The 15,702-nt window shown below is 40.1% G+C and overlaps 1 protein-coding gene and 1 long non-coding RNA gene across 2 annotated transcripts in view; one reads left to right on the forward strand and one right to left on the reverse strand.

Annotated features, from left to right (window-relative positions):
• The first annotated feature begins 1,963 nt into the window (after window positions 1–1,963).
• On the forward strand, window positions 1,964–6,431 carry LOC103139352 (fibrous sheath CABYR-binding protein). The gene is made up of 2 exons (XM_007553915.2): window positions 1,964–2,214; window positions 4,180–6,431. The coding sequence occupies exon 2, from the start codon at window positions 4,188–4,190 to the stop codon at window positions 5,814–5,816; it is 1,629 nt and encodes a 542-aa protein (XP_007553977.1). The 5' UTR covers window positions 1,964–2,214; window positions 4,180–4,187; the 3' UTR covers window positions 5,817–6,431.
• LOC107836457 (uncharacterized) overlaps window positions 2,420–15,702 on the reverse strand; it is a 26,127-nt gene continuing 12,844 nt past the window's right edge. Inside the window, exon 3 of the long non-coding RNA XR_001662359.1 lies at window positions 2,420–2,449. This is a non-coding gene — a long non-coding RNA (uncharacterized LOC107836457). The remainder of the gene's footprint in view (window positions 2,450–15,702) is intronic.

A 15,702-nucleotide genomic window follows, 5' to 3' on the forward strand; every position in this document is an offset into this window, starting at 1 on the left:
TTTTCTAAGGGCTCCCCCCCCTCCACTCTAGCGTCTTTTGAGTCTTGTCTATGTGGAGCTAAGTGGTTGGCTGGGATGGAGGCTGCACTCATGGGAGCGCATTCCAGAGCTTTTGCATCATGTGAATGTCAGCCTTCTCTGCCCCTTTTGACAAAGTTTAGCCCTGCTGTCAGCAGGGGAAACAAACAATCTTTTTTCTTGTTTTTGTTTTTTTTACTTTTAAATGCGGTAAATTGAAAAAGAGATGCAACGCATTTTAATAAGTGCAATTTATACAAACTGAGTTGTCAAATAAAAACTATAATAGTTTCTGTGAAAGTGATAGTCGTGTGATAAATACTGAAGTAACACATGCATGCCGTTTGCGACTTCACTGAAGGAGATGAAATGTTCATAAACCGTCAAAACTTCTATCTCCGAAAACTGATTGTTTATGGGAAATGAAAAAGATTTTCTGCCACTTCAGTTAAATGTTCGGTCACATTTTCATGCTTCATGGTTCTTCTGGTACCTGTAGTAGATATCCATCAAAGGATCTCCAGGAGATCAAAAGAGTTGATTCATTAAAAATTGCCAGCAAACTTCAAATTCAGAGTTTTGACCTTCGAACAGAAGAGGGTGCTGTTTGCTCAAAAATACTCATGACATGTTTAACCAAAACCACAATGACGAATCAAAATTTTTTCTTAATGCCTAATCTATCAGAAATTTATAATATATTAATAAAATCAATTTACTTTATATCTACACTTGTTCAGCAAAGTTCAAAGATATTTTCATTTCGGTCATTAAGTCAAAATGTAGCTTTTACATTACACCAGGGCAAACATGGTTCTAATAAAACATGCTTACTTTTTACTGTCTTACAGTTGTTTCACCCTGAAATTTATCTATAGCAAAGCTAAACCAATACAGGTATCCGCCTGCACTCACCTGTGATTAAATACAAGGTGTGGCAGTTTTGATTGGTCTCACCAAAACCTTAACCCGGTTGTTTTGTCTTCCTTCCAGTTCCACTGAAAGAAATCTTAAAAGACAGACATTTATGGGTGAGTGGTCATGGACAAAGCTGATCTTTTCCCATTGTTTGCGCACAAAACTCCCCATCCTGGGACAGAGAAAAGACTCTGTGGCATTTTCTGAGGTATTTTCCAGAAGTTTAAATGAGGTCACGCAAGGTGTTTTCAGCGTCTCCTGTTTTCATTTTAACGAGACGATCATCACCTGTGATCGCTCCAACGGTTTCCCGAAAGACCGATTATCGTCATCGTCACATGGCATGCAGCATGAAAGCAACATTTTCAAAGATGACAACATAATTATCTGTAAGGGTCAGCTGTTGAATTTCATAGAGTCTCACCCTCAGCTGGCTTGTCCCATTAACACACAGAAGGCAAATAGCAAAGAGGTGCAATTGATTAAGAACACGAGAATGGTTGTGACAAACATGCAGCCCTTTCTTTTATTCTTTTTGGGGGGGGTGGGATACAATCTAATATCGATCTTTTAAATTGGAAACGTCTCACCATAGCAGTGGACATTTTTTATTTTATATAATGTTGAACTATATTAGAGAATGTTTAGACTTATTCTTACACAATAGGCAAGCCAAAGGCATCAGGGGAAGTGTAATTTACACAAGTGTGCGTGTGTTTTGTCTGGTAAGGTCCTCAAGGGTTTTTCCTGACATGATGCATTTCATGCATAATTTACATTACACAAATACTTCCGGGGATTTACAACTAACACAATTTCCAGACTAATTTGTTGTGAGGGGAAAAAGCAAGATCACGTGAAAAAAAAACCCCCTGCTGTATGAGAAAAGAAAATGGAGGTGGTCAGTTTGTTATCGCCCCTGTTTGTTAAAAAAAAGGGAACCATGCGCTGCAGTGTGTGTGTGTGTGTGTGTGTGTGTGTGTGTGTGAGAGAGAGAGAGAGAGAGAGAGAAAGAGAGAGGGAAAGGGGAGAGGAGGGGTTAAAGACTGGGAGGTATAGATTGCAGACAGAGAGGTACTGGGGTTGGCTGGATTGTGATAGCGACAGATGTCCAGAAAACTGCGAGAGGGGGCACTCCTCCGTAACAGCGCACTGCACCTCAGAGAGAAGGAGCGAGGGGCGGAATCTGCAGCTGTCACTCCAAAGGCTTACCTCCATTATCACATCCACCCGGAGACTGGACAAGAAGCCCAACTGGTTCCCCAACAAAAGACACAGGTCAGTCACTGCAAAACTGGATTTTTTTTTTTTTTGATTTAGAAAGAAAAGAAAGAGAAAACAGAGAGATAGAAAAAACGTCACAAAAGGAAGAAAGAAGGAAAAGAGAGTTAGAAAGGTATAGACAGTATTTTTCCCCCCTCAGATTTCACCGTTACAATGAGCCTGTTAGTGTCTCTTCTTTCCAGCTGCGCTTTTTTTTTTCTTCCTCAAACATGTTCAGGCGACCGCAAACCTTTATAGAAATAAAGCAAACCTGAAATAAAAGTTGACACAATCGAGTTTATTATTAATGCTCCCGCATTTCCAGACCCTCGTGAACAAAAAAAAGAAAAAAGAAAAGGAAAAAAAAAAAGGGCAGAGCAGCTGAGGGAAGCGGCGGTGGGTGGGTGAGTTGGTGGGCTGGAGTGGTTGGGGGGGATGGAGACCTCTCTGTTACAGCTTTTCAACCCTCATGTATTTCGTGGCGAGTGTGTATTTTAATTTCACTAGCTAGACCTGCTGTAGCCTATATATGGTAGTGTAGTATGTTTAAGCCAGAGTCCCCCCCACCCCCCAACCCACACCCACTCCCCTTGCCAGATTATCTGCTTTTGTAAGTGGGAGCAGCTATACTGGTGAGGAGGGGGCCTCATCCTTTGTTACCGGCCGGCATGGACTGCCTGAGGCTCCATTTGTATTTTGCATGCGACTATCTCTCCAGCATGAGCTGGGTCTACATTTTGAATTTAGTGTCCAAAATTATCCAAACACCAATTGGAATAATAATAATAATAATAATAATAATAATAATAATAATAAAGGTTGAAAAGACATAAGATGAAATGATTACCCACCTAATTGCTTTGTTTAACATGGGATACACCCAAAAATGGCAGGACTTGTAGTTCTGCCATTATGAACTATTATGCTTATAAAATGGTTTTCATTATGGTAAATATTTGATAAAGCTTATTCCAGTTTAGTAGCCTTAATTGCTTTATGAGAGCACTATGGACAGTTCCCCATTTTTTCCATCCCCTGCTGTGGTGGTTCCTGTCACTTTTGACATTGAGACACATTGAAACATAAGAAACGTAGCTTTTAAAGATGACACACAGTTGCTGGTTTTGTGGTGTAAAATGGACCAATGGGCAACTCGGTTTGCTTTTGTCTAGTTCACATCCAGACTTGCTTGTTCAACATTTGCTGAAACATTATCCTTAACATAAAGTTGAACTTCCTGTTCTCTTTGGAGTTTTTGGTGCACTCTGTGGCAATCCCTGCACTATACACTTCCTCTAGAGGAAACACCGTGTTGAGACATTAACTTAAAAAAAAAAAAGAAAGAAAAAAACTTTTCCATTTGCTTCCATTCACAAACGGGGATTCGCTGCTCGGACAGAAGATACAGTTTTTCAAGATATGCCAGCATTTGAATGGTCACCAATTGCTAAATAGTTTCAACATTTTTCATGGGAGGAAATGAATATTTCTGGATGTAGATCATAGATCTCAGACTCATGGGTTTGTTGGGCACCACGCCTCACCAGACATTCCTGAAAGGTTGCAGAGAGTGCAGAGCTGTCTGACCTCCCTTAGGTTCCCATACATTAACATTTGTTTTCAAGCCAGGCTCTTTCTGGCAGAGATCCGTTTCCTAATTAAACTTCTTGTTCTCTTCCACACAAGACACTTCTCTATTGAAGTGGCAAAAAAACCCAAACTTTTTATTTAAAGGAACTAAGTTTTACTTTTTGATGAAAAAGAGGAAATGTTACTTTTATTTGTTATTTCTTCATCATATTTTTGATGAATCAATATACTTTCATATTCTATTAGACAACTGTGATGCATCTCATGGGACGGAAGTTGCTGAATGTCATTTGGTTTCAACTTAAATTTACTTATAACTAGCGTGCTAAGATGCTGTTATGCTTTACAAAATCCAAAGGAGAAAACACTTTGTCTTATTTCTTCTTTCAGGAGTCACCATGGGAGGCAAACTGAGTAAGAAGAAGAAAGGATATGACGTGAGCGACCCCAAAGACAAAAAAGACGAGAGTTCGGCAAGTGGTGCTGGTGCAGAAGAGTCTGCTAAAGTGGAAGATGGAGCTCCACCCACAGGAGCTGAGGAGAGTGCTGGGAAAGATGGTGTGGTAGAGGAAACTGCAGTGTCAGCAGACGCCGCAGCAACAGAGGCTGCAGTACCTCCAGAAGAACCGAAATCTGCCCCTGCAGAGGAACAAGCTCCTGCAGCTGAAGAGGAGGCAGCTCCGGAGCAAAAACCAGAAGCAGCTCCAGTAAAAGACGAGCCAGCTGCTGTGGCAGTGGAAACGACTCCAGCTGTCGACAAACCAGTTGCATTATCAGAGAAAAAAGCACTTGGTGGAGAGGAAAAGGAAGCATCTCCTGAGAGAACATCTCCAGTGGCTGAAATAGTCCCAGAAGAGCCTAAATCTGCTCCCCCAGAGGAAGTAGAAGCAACAGAGCAGAAAGTAACAGCAGTGGAAGTAACTCCAGTGGAAAAAGTAGAAGCTGTAGTTCAAGAGAAACAAGCTCCTGTAGAAGCACCAGCCGAAGAAGCACCTTGGGCAGAACAAGAGCCCACTGTAGCTGCAGAGAAACCAGTCACAGCCGAAACTGCTCCAGCAGTGGAAACTGAGAAGCCACCAGTGGCTGCAGAAGAATCTTCTCCATCTGAGGAACCCGTGAAAGCCCAGGCCGAACCCGAAGAGCCCCTAGTGGTAGGGCCTCTTGATGCTCTAGGATCTGTGTCACAACCAGACGCTGCTCAGGTCAGCACAGAGCCAGAGTCTGAGGATCAAGAGACTGTGACTGAGCCAGAAGCGATTGAGGTGGAAAGAGTTTCTGCTGCTGCAGTGCCTGAACCTGAATCAGAGGCTGAGCCAGTGGCAGAGGTAGTTTCCCAACCAGAGTCTGAGCAAGACACAGTTCAAACTACAGAGGCAGAATCTACAAAAGCACCAACACCAGAACCTGAGCAAGACAAAGAGAAGAAACAGCTAGAAGAACCTGAATCCCAACCAGCATTGGCGGCACCTGAGACTGTTGAACTTGAGACTGTTGAAGCAGAATCATCTGAGGTTTTGGAGGCTGTGGTAGAGAATGCCTCTGCAGAAAATCATCATGCAGAAGAAGAATCTGTTTCAGCAGAAGTCCCGGGCTCCAATGATGCAACTGAGTCACAAGCTGCAGAACCTGTACCTGAGATTGTCATCTCACAGTCTGCCTCTGCTAACAACATGACTGTGGAATCTGATAAGACAGCTGAGACGTCATTGGAAGAAGTGCCTGGGCCGGAGCCTGAGAAGGAAAGCAAGATGGAAAATGGAGATTTAGGAAGCCCTTCCTCCACGGAGAATGGGGTAGATCCAGTTATAGCGGTGAACGGGGAGTGCGCCGATAATACTAATGCCGTGGCCATGCGTGCAGAAGAATTTGTGAATGGGAACGAAAAATCAGAGGAGACGCCTTTCGAGGAGCAGTGCGATTTTGAACTGAAAAAGGACGTGAACCTGTGTGGGGATGTCCAGGAAGTTCCTGACACAGTCTCAGACATGGTGGAGGGTCTCAGCACTGAGGTCACCCAGGCAGTCTAAATTGAAACCTCCTTGTTTTGGCACTGTGAGTCAGTTCAATCATGCGATGGTGAGAGAAAACCACCAAGGAATCACAGACAGCTACGCTTTCTGAAACGCTTTAACCACTGCACTGTTTTTAATGGTAACTCAAGAAAAAAAAAAAAAAATTTTTTTTTTTTTTTCCTCTTGGGTCGCCAAAAATGTAATGCAACCACTTTATAGAGAGTGACGAACATGTTGCAATGGAGATGGAAGTGCAACGAAGAGATTTGAGTCGGTGTTTTTGGTGCAGACAGACAGTGGAGCTGGACAGCATGGCAAAAAAACACACTCACATTAAATATGGTATTGAATGAATGAATACATTTGTGTTTGAGACAAATAAATACTGCAATTGGAAAAAATTGGTAATTTTTTCAATTACCCAGTCTGGGTAATTGGGGGGGAAAAAAACAAACATTCATGAGTAGCATATTCTTGAACTTAGACTTTCATATATCCTTTCTATTGCTATATGAAGCAACATGACGTAAATGTTTTGGCCTTTTATAATAACTGTACTTGTAAGGACTGTTAATTTTGAAATGATTGTTCAGAACAGAAAATAAAAAAGATTGATTGTTGTAGTCCACAGTGATCTCCATTTTTTTTTTATTTCATGATTTCTTACATCAACAAGAAGAAGGTTTGATGGACCAAATCAAAAAAGATTTACAATTTAGAATTTGATGTTTCAAGTCATTCAAATAGTGACATAAACACCACATGTTTGAATTGTTTTTCTGACCACCCAAATGACAATAGTGTATTTATTGTTTATTTTATATATTAATTTCTCAAATAACACCAGAAGTTTGAGGTCCAGATCAGAATTTTCGTTAGTTTTATTTTCTGTTTGGACTACTTGAGGCTGTTGAACAGCAATGAGCTCAGTGTTTTTCCTTGGCCTCTGAAAGCAGAGCAGCAGCAATGTCTAAGATGATGGTCCTCGTAATTTCAAACAACATGTTGACATTTGCTGTCACTGTGGCTCATAAATGCCTTAATGGATTAGAGTTAAGGTGATTATTCATGTCTACACCGACTGTCAGACCTCTGGACGGGAGAGAGTTCTGCAACCTGCGTGTCAAAAATGAGCAAGCGAAAAGACGTGAACATGCTGAGCAGAGTGTTTGGATTTTCAGAAGCAAAACCAGTTTTTTTTTTTTTTGTCACATCGGCTTTCCTCATAGCTGAAGCACACGACACTAACGCTTCACAGATCCATACTGGGGAAGGGGAACTCAAGGAGGGGGGGAGGGGCAGGAATGCATGCAGGAGGCAGAGAAAAGAATGAAGAGGCTGGGATGGGGAGGGGCTTTAGGGGATCAAAGGCTTTGATGTACCGTGGAGTTAAAACAAGAAAAGGTCATTTTTTACACAGTTTCACACGCTGAATTAAGAGTTTGGACGTAACGAGGTCCAGTATATTGCCGTGCCTTGCTCCTACAAATGATCTCAGCTGAAACATGTTTTGGTACAGTAACTTCCTTCTGTGACATGAACTTCCTGCGTGGTGTGTACATTTGATTGATTTGGATTTTATAACTAACCATTTAATACCAACTCTGAATCTATTTAATCTTCACCATTCTGTTTAGCCCGTTGACTGATGTGTAGTATTTGACTAAAATGTTTTGTTTGAATATTACTGATCTCTCCTGTATTATGCGCTTTGTTTTGTGATAAGACATCCTCAACTTATTTTCTTCTTATTCACAGTATGTTAAACCCTTACAGAATAATCTATTGAAATAACAATTACAGATCAGGTTTACAGTGAGTTCGAGCGTAACAAATACTACTGTAACACAACCTTGAAAATCCCACTGAACCATAAAGTGAGCACATCAAATCAACACTGTGCTGAGTCTATTTGGTCATTCTCAGAATTGGTGTCAATTTAACTCTTACAGTTATTTCAACAGGAGACTGAGTCATTTCAACACTTGAAACAGTTATAATTATACTCAATCTCTTGTTGAAACGACTCCGAAAGAAATGAAATTAATACCAATTCTGAAAAGAACCAAACGGAGCCGGCACAGTGTTGATTTTACTCTGCCAAAGAGACCTGATGATACAAATGTCCCATAAGCAGCTCCATAACGGGCCCATCCGCATACCAGCTCTCTCCGCTTTCATAGAAAAATATGCGGCACCGCATACTTATGACAGGAATGCTGTGGAGAGGGTCTGGGGCCAGAGACGCTCAACTTCCAGGGAAGTTTTCTGTTTTGCTTTTGAAAGGACTTTATTGTGAGTTTCACTCAGAGAATCCTGCTTTTGAAGTGATTAAAACTGAAATCAGTTACTTTTCATGAACTAAAAGGACGTAGATCGATTCTTTGAGGATTTTTTTTGAGATACATTCTGTTGTCAAGTAATTGCTGCAGATTGTAATACTAAAACATATTGATTATATCAGTTTTTTTATCCTTTATAAGAGAAGGGAGGGACAGCTTAGTTTTAAAAGCTGTTTAAAGTTCCCTTTAGTAAAACATTTAATGTAGAAAACAAAAACAAATGAAAATTCTTAAGCAAAACAAAACACCCATCAAAAACCTATATAAAATCCTAATATGCTTATTCTACCATCTTTTGTTTGAGAAATAAATAGATTTCNTAGATTTCCGATTACTGAAGACGTATAATTTCAACACTTCTTAGTTCACTTGGCTTCATTTTCTTTAGATATAGTGTGTATGTGTGTGTGTGTGTGTGTGTGTGTGTGTGTGTGTGTGTGTGTGTGTGTGTGTGTTTGTGTAGGAGAACAGAGTCCTTGTCTTTTGGCTCCTGATTTACACACTGCCTTAAAGTTGCATGTTTGTGAAAGGCCAGCTGCACTGCCTGGTTACCCTGACACTATGTGCTCTATACGCACGCCCCTGCACAACGCTCAGACTGTGTTTCAGCCTCTTTCTCCCTGTGAGAGGACTAGCCTGAAGGCTTTGGTTATCCCCAACTGATGCTTCTGAGAAGGAAAAGAAAATGTGAAATAAATCCAAACTTTGCGTGTGTGTGGTCGAATCTTGAAGGCATGGAACTATTGATTCAGGTTGTTTTTGTCGATAAAAGCGAGGGTTGGAGTTCACTGATCAATTCTCAACTTTTGCTGTGCAAACACGAAGGCAGAAAGCTCTATTTATTTTGTAAAAACTAGTTGCCTGATCTTTAGTTCCATTAGGTTCTCCTCATAAACAACTTATTCACTCCTTCCTCTTTAACATGGCTTAATTTTTAACAGTGTGCCACAATTAAAGTGCTTTACATTTGTCTGTTTAAGCAGAGCCTTAAATATAACCAGTAGCCAATGCAGCTAAAGGCAACATGAGAAGCAGTACCTTACATTGTGAAGAATATTCGCTAGTCTGCCTTCACCCACATGTATAAACACGGTTTTGAATAATGCCAGCTCTCCCTCTTTAGCTTTAACAACATTTTCTCATACCAGAGTTACACATCAATGTCCCTACGGACCTTGCAATGTGATCTGGTGAACAGCCAGACTGGAACAAGAAGAGGGCATCCTCAAGCTGTTACCAGAAAGCTGGGAGCAGGAAATTGTTGAAAATGTCTGGGTCTGCTGAAGGATTTAGAGCTCCTGGATGCAGCTGCTCTCCCTTTAAGGCCCATTCAATACAAAAAAAAAAAGCTTTCGACAAGCTGTTTGAGTTTATCTTAAGACCACATGAAGTTTGAAGGCCTGTACTGACACAGAAAGTTAGCGCGCTTCTTGCTGTTGACTCTGGGACATTTTACTGAGCTCTTAAGAGCCACCCATTCTCGGTTTTTGTTTGAAACAGAGCTAGAACTTATACACATGGTATCGTAACAAGTGATCTGATTTTGTTAATACAGGCACATTCAGTCATGTTGTAAAACCCACTAAAGTCATGAGATCTTACCTTCCCTGCTTTTTTTAATTTTCAGATGCATATTTATAAAACTTCTGTTTTGTGGCTGTTAAAAGGACAGCACTTCAAAAATTACAACTTAATGAAGAAAATTTGTTTTCACTCTGTATAGATTTGTCATCAATGTATTTCATGTACTCATTCTAAACTTACTCTCATTAAGGTGGTGAGCACCACAGGGCACTGTACTCTCACTGTTCCTTTTCATACGGTTCCTCTCCGACTTCCAGCACAAGTCAGAGTCCTGTCACCTGCAGAAATACTCAGATGACTGTGGAGTCAACAGCTCTTTGAAAAATCATGAATGAGTTGCAAATTTTAACTTCTATTTGGGATTAATCAAGTATTTTCAAATTCAATGTCATTCAATTAATTGAAATTAATTCAATTTCATTCAAGCAGGAATGAAATGTTCCTGCTTGAAAAAAATATGTAAAACTGCATATTGTAAAGACAAGTAAGAATACACGTGTTCTAACGTGATGTGCGCAGCTTTAGGCTATAATAAGAGTCAGGCAGCTAAATTATAGCACATTATCACTTATTACTGAAACAGCAGAGTGGCAAAGCAGAGCACAAGCAAGGCATCTCCAAAAACAAATAACTCTCTGTACATTTTTTTTTTTTTTGGACTCTTTCCCTTCCTAGACAAAAAACACACATAGACAAATGTGGCATTTGTTATTGTGCCTGCAGGAAGTTCCTCTCCTTCCTTCTCTGTAAAACATTCAGGAGATGCACTAAGTGATGCACTAAGATCTGCAAAAATAAATTCATTTCCTGTGGTGACCGAAGCAAAAAGAGAGATTTCTGTTTAAATCTTTCTATTTTTTTTTCTTCAAGTCTGTTTTTACACACATTAAGGCTTTAATGTTTCCCCTAATTTGTAAATTAGACTATTTATCTCTACTTGTGGCAATAGTAGAGCCCTGGATGCATTGATGTGGGCATGTGTGCTTAAGCTGTCATTGTATCAGGGAGAGCAGAACCCTATTAGAAAGAGCCTGGTGGTGGTCAGGATCAATATTGATCTGCTGCGCTGGTCTAATGGATGCTGATTCCTTCTTGTCTGTCCAGAGATCCCATCACCTTTAGCTCCTTACACATGCACATGCTGTCTTTCAAACACACACACTCTCTCTCTCTCTCTCTCACACACACACACACACCCACACACACACACACACACACACACACACACACACACACACACAAAGACACTTGTGTCCAAATTCTGCTGAAGCTGCGGCTGCTGAAGAGAGTGAGCACTTACAGCGGCCCATTTTCTGCATCCATGAATGTGTGCTTGAGAGACAGGGATGAAACTACATGTTATACTCTGTGGAAGCAGAGTGTAGCACTAATAAGTTACTCACTAAATATGATTTAAAAAATGTATAAGAAGAGAGAAACACCCAAAACACACCGGACCGCTGCTTATCAGTACAGACTTAGTTCTGGGGTTAGCAGAGTCGTTTGTTTTTCAGGAGCCCTGCTCCGGTGCTGAGATCACAAAACAAAGCAAGTATCAATGTGGAGGTTATCTCACCTTTCACTTTGGCTCAACCCCTGCTGAGATTTCCAGAGTTCAGTGTTGTATCAGCAAGCTTTCGGTGTTGCAGTGTACGCAGAGCACGGCTCCAAATTGAAAGCTGAGATGGCATCCATCTGCTGCGCCCATCCTTTGGTTAGAGTGGATAATATCTTCATTTCCAGCCCAGCCTTTCAATGCAGCTCTAAACTCGTGGGAGGACAATATGCTGTTCAAAGCACTTCTATTATGAATTTTGTTTGCTACTTTATTCTTGAGAGACCCTGCCAATTTAAGATATTACTTTTATAACTCCCTGGCATTTCTCATATCACGGAGTAGCTGTATGGTTGTATGAAGAGTCATTTGAACCTGGAAATCATGAGAGAGAAGGAAAATGGAAAGCTATATTGCATCCAGGAAGTATTCATAGCACTTCCATTATCCCATATTCTGCTATGTTACAGGCTTATTCCAATTTGTACTAAATTCATCTCTTTCCTCAAAAATTCGACATGCCAGTAGCCCATTATCCCAAAGTGGAAAAATGTTTTGAGTATTTTTCAAATTTATTTAAAAAGAGAAAAACAAAAAAAAAAAAATCACTTTTTTATAAGTATTTACAGCCTTTGCTTAATATGTTGTTAAGTGCTTCTAGTCATTAGAAGCACTCAAAGCACTTTACACTAGAAACACATGAGAATAGTTTGAGTCACAAGTATAAGCATATTCATACACTCATGTCCAGATTGGAAGACAACTCGGGGTGTAATCAATGCTGTAATCGAAACTTAACAGTGGTTCAACAAAATATTAGTATAGTTGTCTCATTCACAAATCCAATTGGACTCCTACTTTTATCTTTAAGCTGGGTTGACAAATAAGCAGCCATTGTTTTGATTGGACAGACAGGAATTAAAAATCAGTTTTGATTTGGGGAGGGCTTTACTTGATAATTACAACGTCTATAAGCACACCTCTAAGTCACAGAGGACAATGTTCAAAAGTCTTTTCAAAAGTCTCGCAGAAACGGAATAGTTTAAGCACACAAAAAAATGTATCACCACAAATCTGACAAGCTGACCAAGCGTCGTTCTGATGAAGCTTCTTGAAGACGTTTGAGGTTCATTCATACATAATCAACTTCCACTTAGTTCTCACTCAGCACTGCCGGATGAGGGAAGTCATTGACTGCCTGATAAACCAATCATAGACGGACCTTGAGTGGCATTCGAACTCCGGCTCTCTGGACAGCAAATTAAAATTCATTATACTGAAAGATGAAAAACTATTGCTTTTGTCTTATACCATCACCTAACTGGGGCTGCTTTCACATTCACAAGTTTCTAGGCCATCTATCCACTGAATAGATGGAGCTGGAAATTCAGTGCTTAACACAATAACAATATCTAAAATTATAAGATGTGGGTCAGAGCTCACGAGTCTTATGATCAGGTTTAATATGTACAACTGGTAGGGACTAATCTACTCTCAACATTTTGAAAATGTGCAGAAGTCCTTATGTCATCCTTAATATGTGCAGAAAGTCTTTCACATATCCAATACATTTAGCATAGCATAAATCTGAAATACTTTAAATGCACAGCATCTATGGCAACATGTTCACTAATCAAGTTTTAAATGGTCAAAGTGTCCGGCCTTTATTGGCTTCACCTGCTCTGTGATCGTTACTGTATGTGTCAGCAATGTTTAACCTTCTGTTTCATTGTTTTATGTTCATTTTGTGATTACAGTCTTATTTATATATGTCATGTCTTCAGCTCAACCTGCTCGGCAGAAGGAAAGTAGCTTTGGGCTGCAATCTGGCATACTTGCAAGTACTGTGCATGCACTCTCCCTGTTTTAAATAAGTAAAGCTGAATCTGAAAAAAGAGAAAAAAAACCTGATAATCTGAGGTGTTTATGTGATCTACAATGTTTTGTCCTTTTAAAGATAAAGTTCCTGATGGTAACAAACTAAACCTTTATTGCCTTTTATGACAAATACATTGTAGCTTAAAATAACTATTAAGCAATAAAAACCTCATAACAAAAGTTAAGTTCTCCATTCAGCAGTGAACTCATAATATCATAATGGATAACTAGCGAGACTTTTCCTAACCTCAAAGGCAAAACTAAATGTCTGTTTTAATGACAAAACAAAGATCGAGTTCATTACTGAAATCTGACTGGAAGACATTTATGTTTTCAGCATCAATTGAAAAATTAAATAATCATTAAAAGAGTGAAGAGTTTCTGGTTAAGAATATGTTTGTGTCTTACAATAAAGATGAAAACGTATCTGTGTGCTATCAACCTGAGCCCTCCAAAGTGTGCACAATAGATAAAAAGGTGAAATAAAAAAAAAACACATTTCCTACTCTGATTCTGACATTGGAGTTTGTCGTTTCACGGTGGAAAGGGAAATCTAATAATGCAGACAGAAAGCACTTTACGGCGTTCTACTTAAAGCAACACATTCTAATGTAATTTCTGTGCAGCTGAGATAAAATTCCCATATTAAATTGATTCAGTGCCAGGCACTATGGCCGCCGAGGAATGTCCGCCGGGAACAGACGACCTTCACTTTGCCTTTGGTTACAAATAAAACTAAATCAAAGCCTCTTCTTGTTTAGTGCGGCCCCTCCACACTTTGCTCCTGGTGAATTATTTATATGTGAAATGAAATGACCTCTGGCACGTTAAAACCAGTAGAGATTGGGCAAGGACAAAACGGACTGAGTGACAGGCAGGGGGGGTGTAGGCGGGCAGAAGGTTGCAGGGAAAACAAATAGTTTAAGTCTGTTTTTGCACACGCTGTAGAGCAGAACTACAGCCGGCTGAGAGGAAAGAGGAAGAAAGATATAGAAAAAGTGATAGCTCAGCTTTCACCAGAAACCTGCAGGGGTTTCAGATGTTTGAAGCATTTCTTTCTACACTTGTTTCTGTTTGTGCGGCGCAGAAAAGGTGAAAGGTGACGGAAGTCGAGTGGCTTTTTCTTACACCAGCTTTCTTACACCTATTGATTTTGAAATTTTACCTTACTTTGCCGTTTTAGTTTTGTTTTTTCTAAGTCACACTTTTGTAAAAAAAAAATCTTAGGAATAAAATGCAAGCTGGATGGTGTAAGCAGGTCGGAGACCTAAAGGCTTGGCAGTTTGCAGCCATCGAACATTTCCACTGCCTGCAAACCTTTTAAACGACTGCTTGTTAGTGTAAGCTCTCGTGCTCTGATTTATTTTGCTGAAACTGAAAGACAGCTTTACAGGCAGCAGGACACTCCTATCGATCTTATGTCAGTGCTTCAAAATTGTTTCAGTGTTGACGAATATAGATCAGTCAGAACGACAACAAATCAACAAATATTCCCAAGAGCCACTGCATTTATGTAAAATAATTTACATCTCTTGAATATTTCCAGATTTCAAAGAGCTACGTAAAGAGTTTGCCAAGCAGTAACTTAAAACCAAACTTGATGTCAGTTAATCTATAAAAGGATGGAAAACAGAAGGAAGTGAGCAGCGCATGACAATATTCTAGCAACAAAAATAGAGTGGCTCCAATATGACAGCTTGAAATGCTACTTTTTTCTTTAATCCCAGTTTACATATTGGGTCACACACGCAACCGTGTACCATTGTTATAGTGGAAAATGTCTTTGTGTCGTGCTTCGTTTACACTGCTTGGTCATACAACTGAATCTAATAGCGAATGAAAGGGTATCTTTGACAGGTAGACGCTAAAACTCCTGATTCGAGGAGCTAACTGGACTTAGCAGCTCAATGCATTTTTCACCTGCAGTGAAGATATGCTGACAGCAGCGAGCAGAGGGTCTCCTCTTACGTTCCTTCTGCATGTTTACAAAATGATGCTCACACAGCGGCACAGAAGCCTTTTATCATACTGTGTGAGAAGAGTCCAGACAGACAGACGGACGGACGGACATGCCAGAAGACTGGCAGAAGCAACATATAACGTAGAGCATTTAGACTGCAAATATGACAACCAACGTTGTCATAACGTGGGTTTGTGTGTAGAATTAACTGAATACAATTCGGAGTAAGGTTGTAACACGACAAAATGTTGAAAAAGTGAAGCGCTGTGTGAATGCTTTCCGGATGCACTGTATGATCTTTGTGTTCACTTGAACTAACTTTGCCAGCATGAGCGTTTCTCTGAAGGAACACTGAAGCAGTGTGACCGATCATCCTCCAGACCGGCAACAAAGAAGTGAAAACAGAGACTGAAATCTATTCAGAATAGTGACAGGCAGTATTGGTTCTTGCATGAATGGGGTCTTGGGCGAAGAGTTCCTCCTTCTATCCTCAAACCCCCATCACTATCTCTTCTACGTACGAACACAACAAGCAGCCACCTTGACAAAGCTTATTTTGCAGAAAAAAATATATAGATTTTT

The sequence above is a fragment of the Poecilia formosa genome, unplaced genomic scaffold, assembly GCF_000485575.1.
Source record: "Poecilia formosa unplaced genomic scaffold, Poecilia_formosa-5.1.2 Scaffold60, whole genome shotgun sequence".
NCBI lineage: Eukaryota > Metazoa > Chordata > Actinopteri > Cyprinodontiformes > Poeciliidae > Poecilia > Poecilia formosa.

Excerpts from the sequence above, each read along its gene's own strand:
- LOC103139352 (XM_007553915.2), top strand. The coding sequence starts at position 4,188 with ATGGGAGGCAAACTGAGTAAGAAGAAGAAAGGATATGACGTGAGCGAC.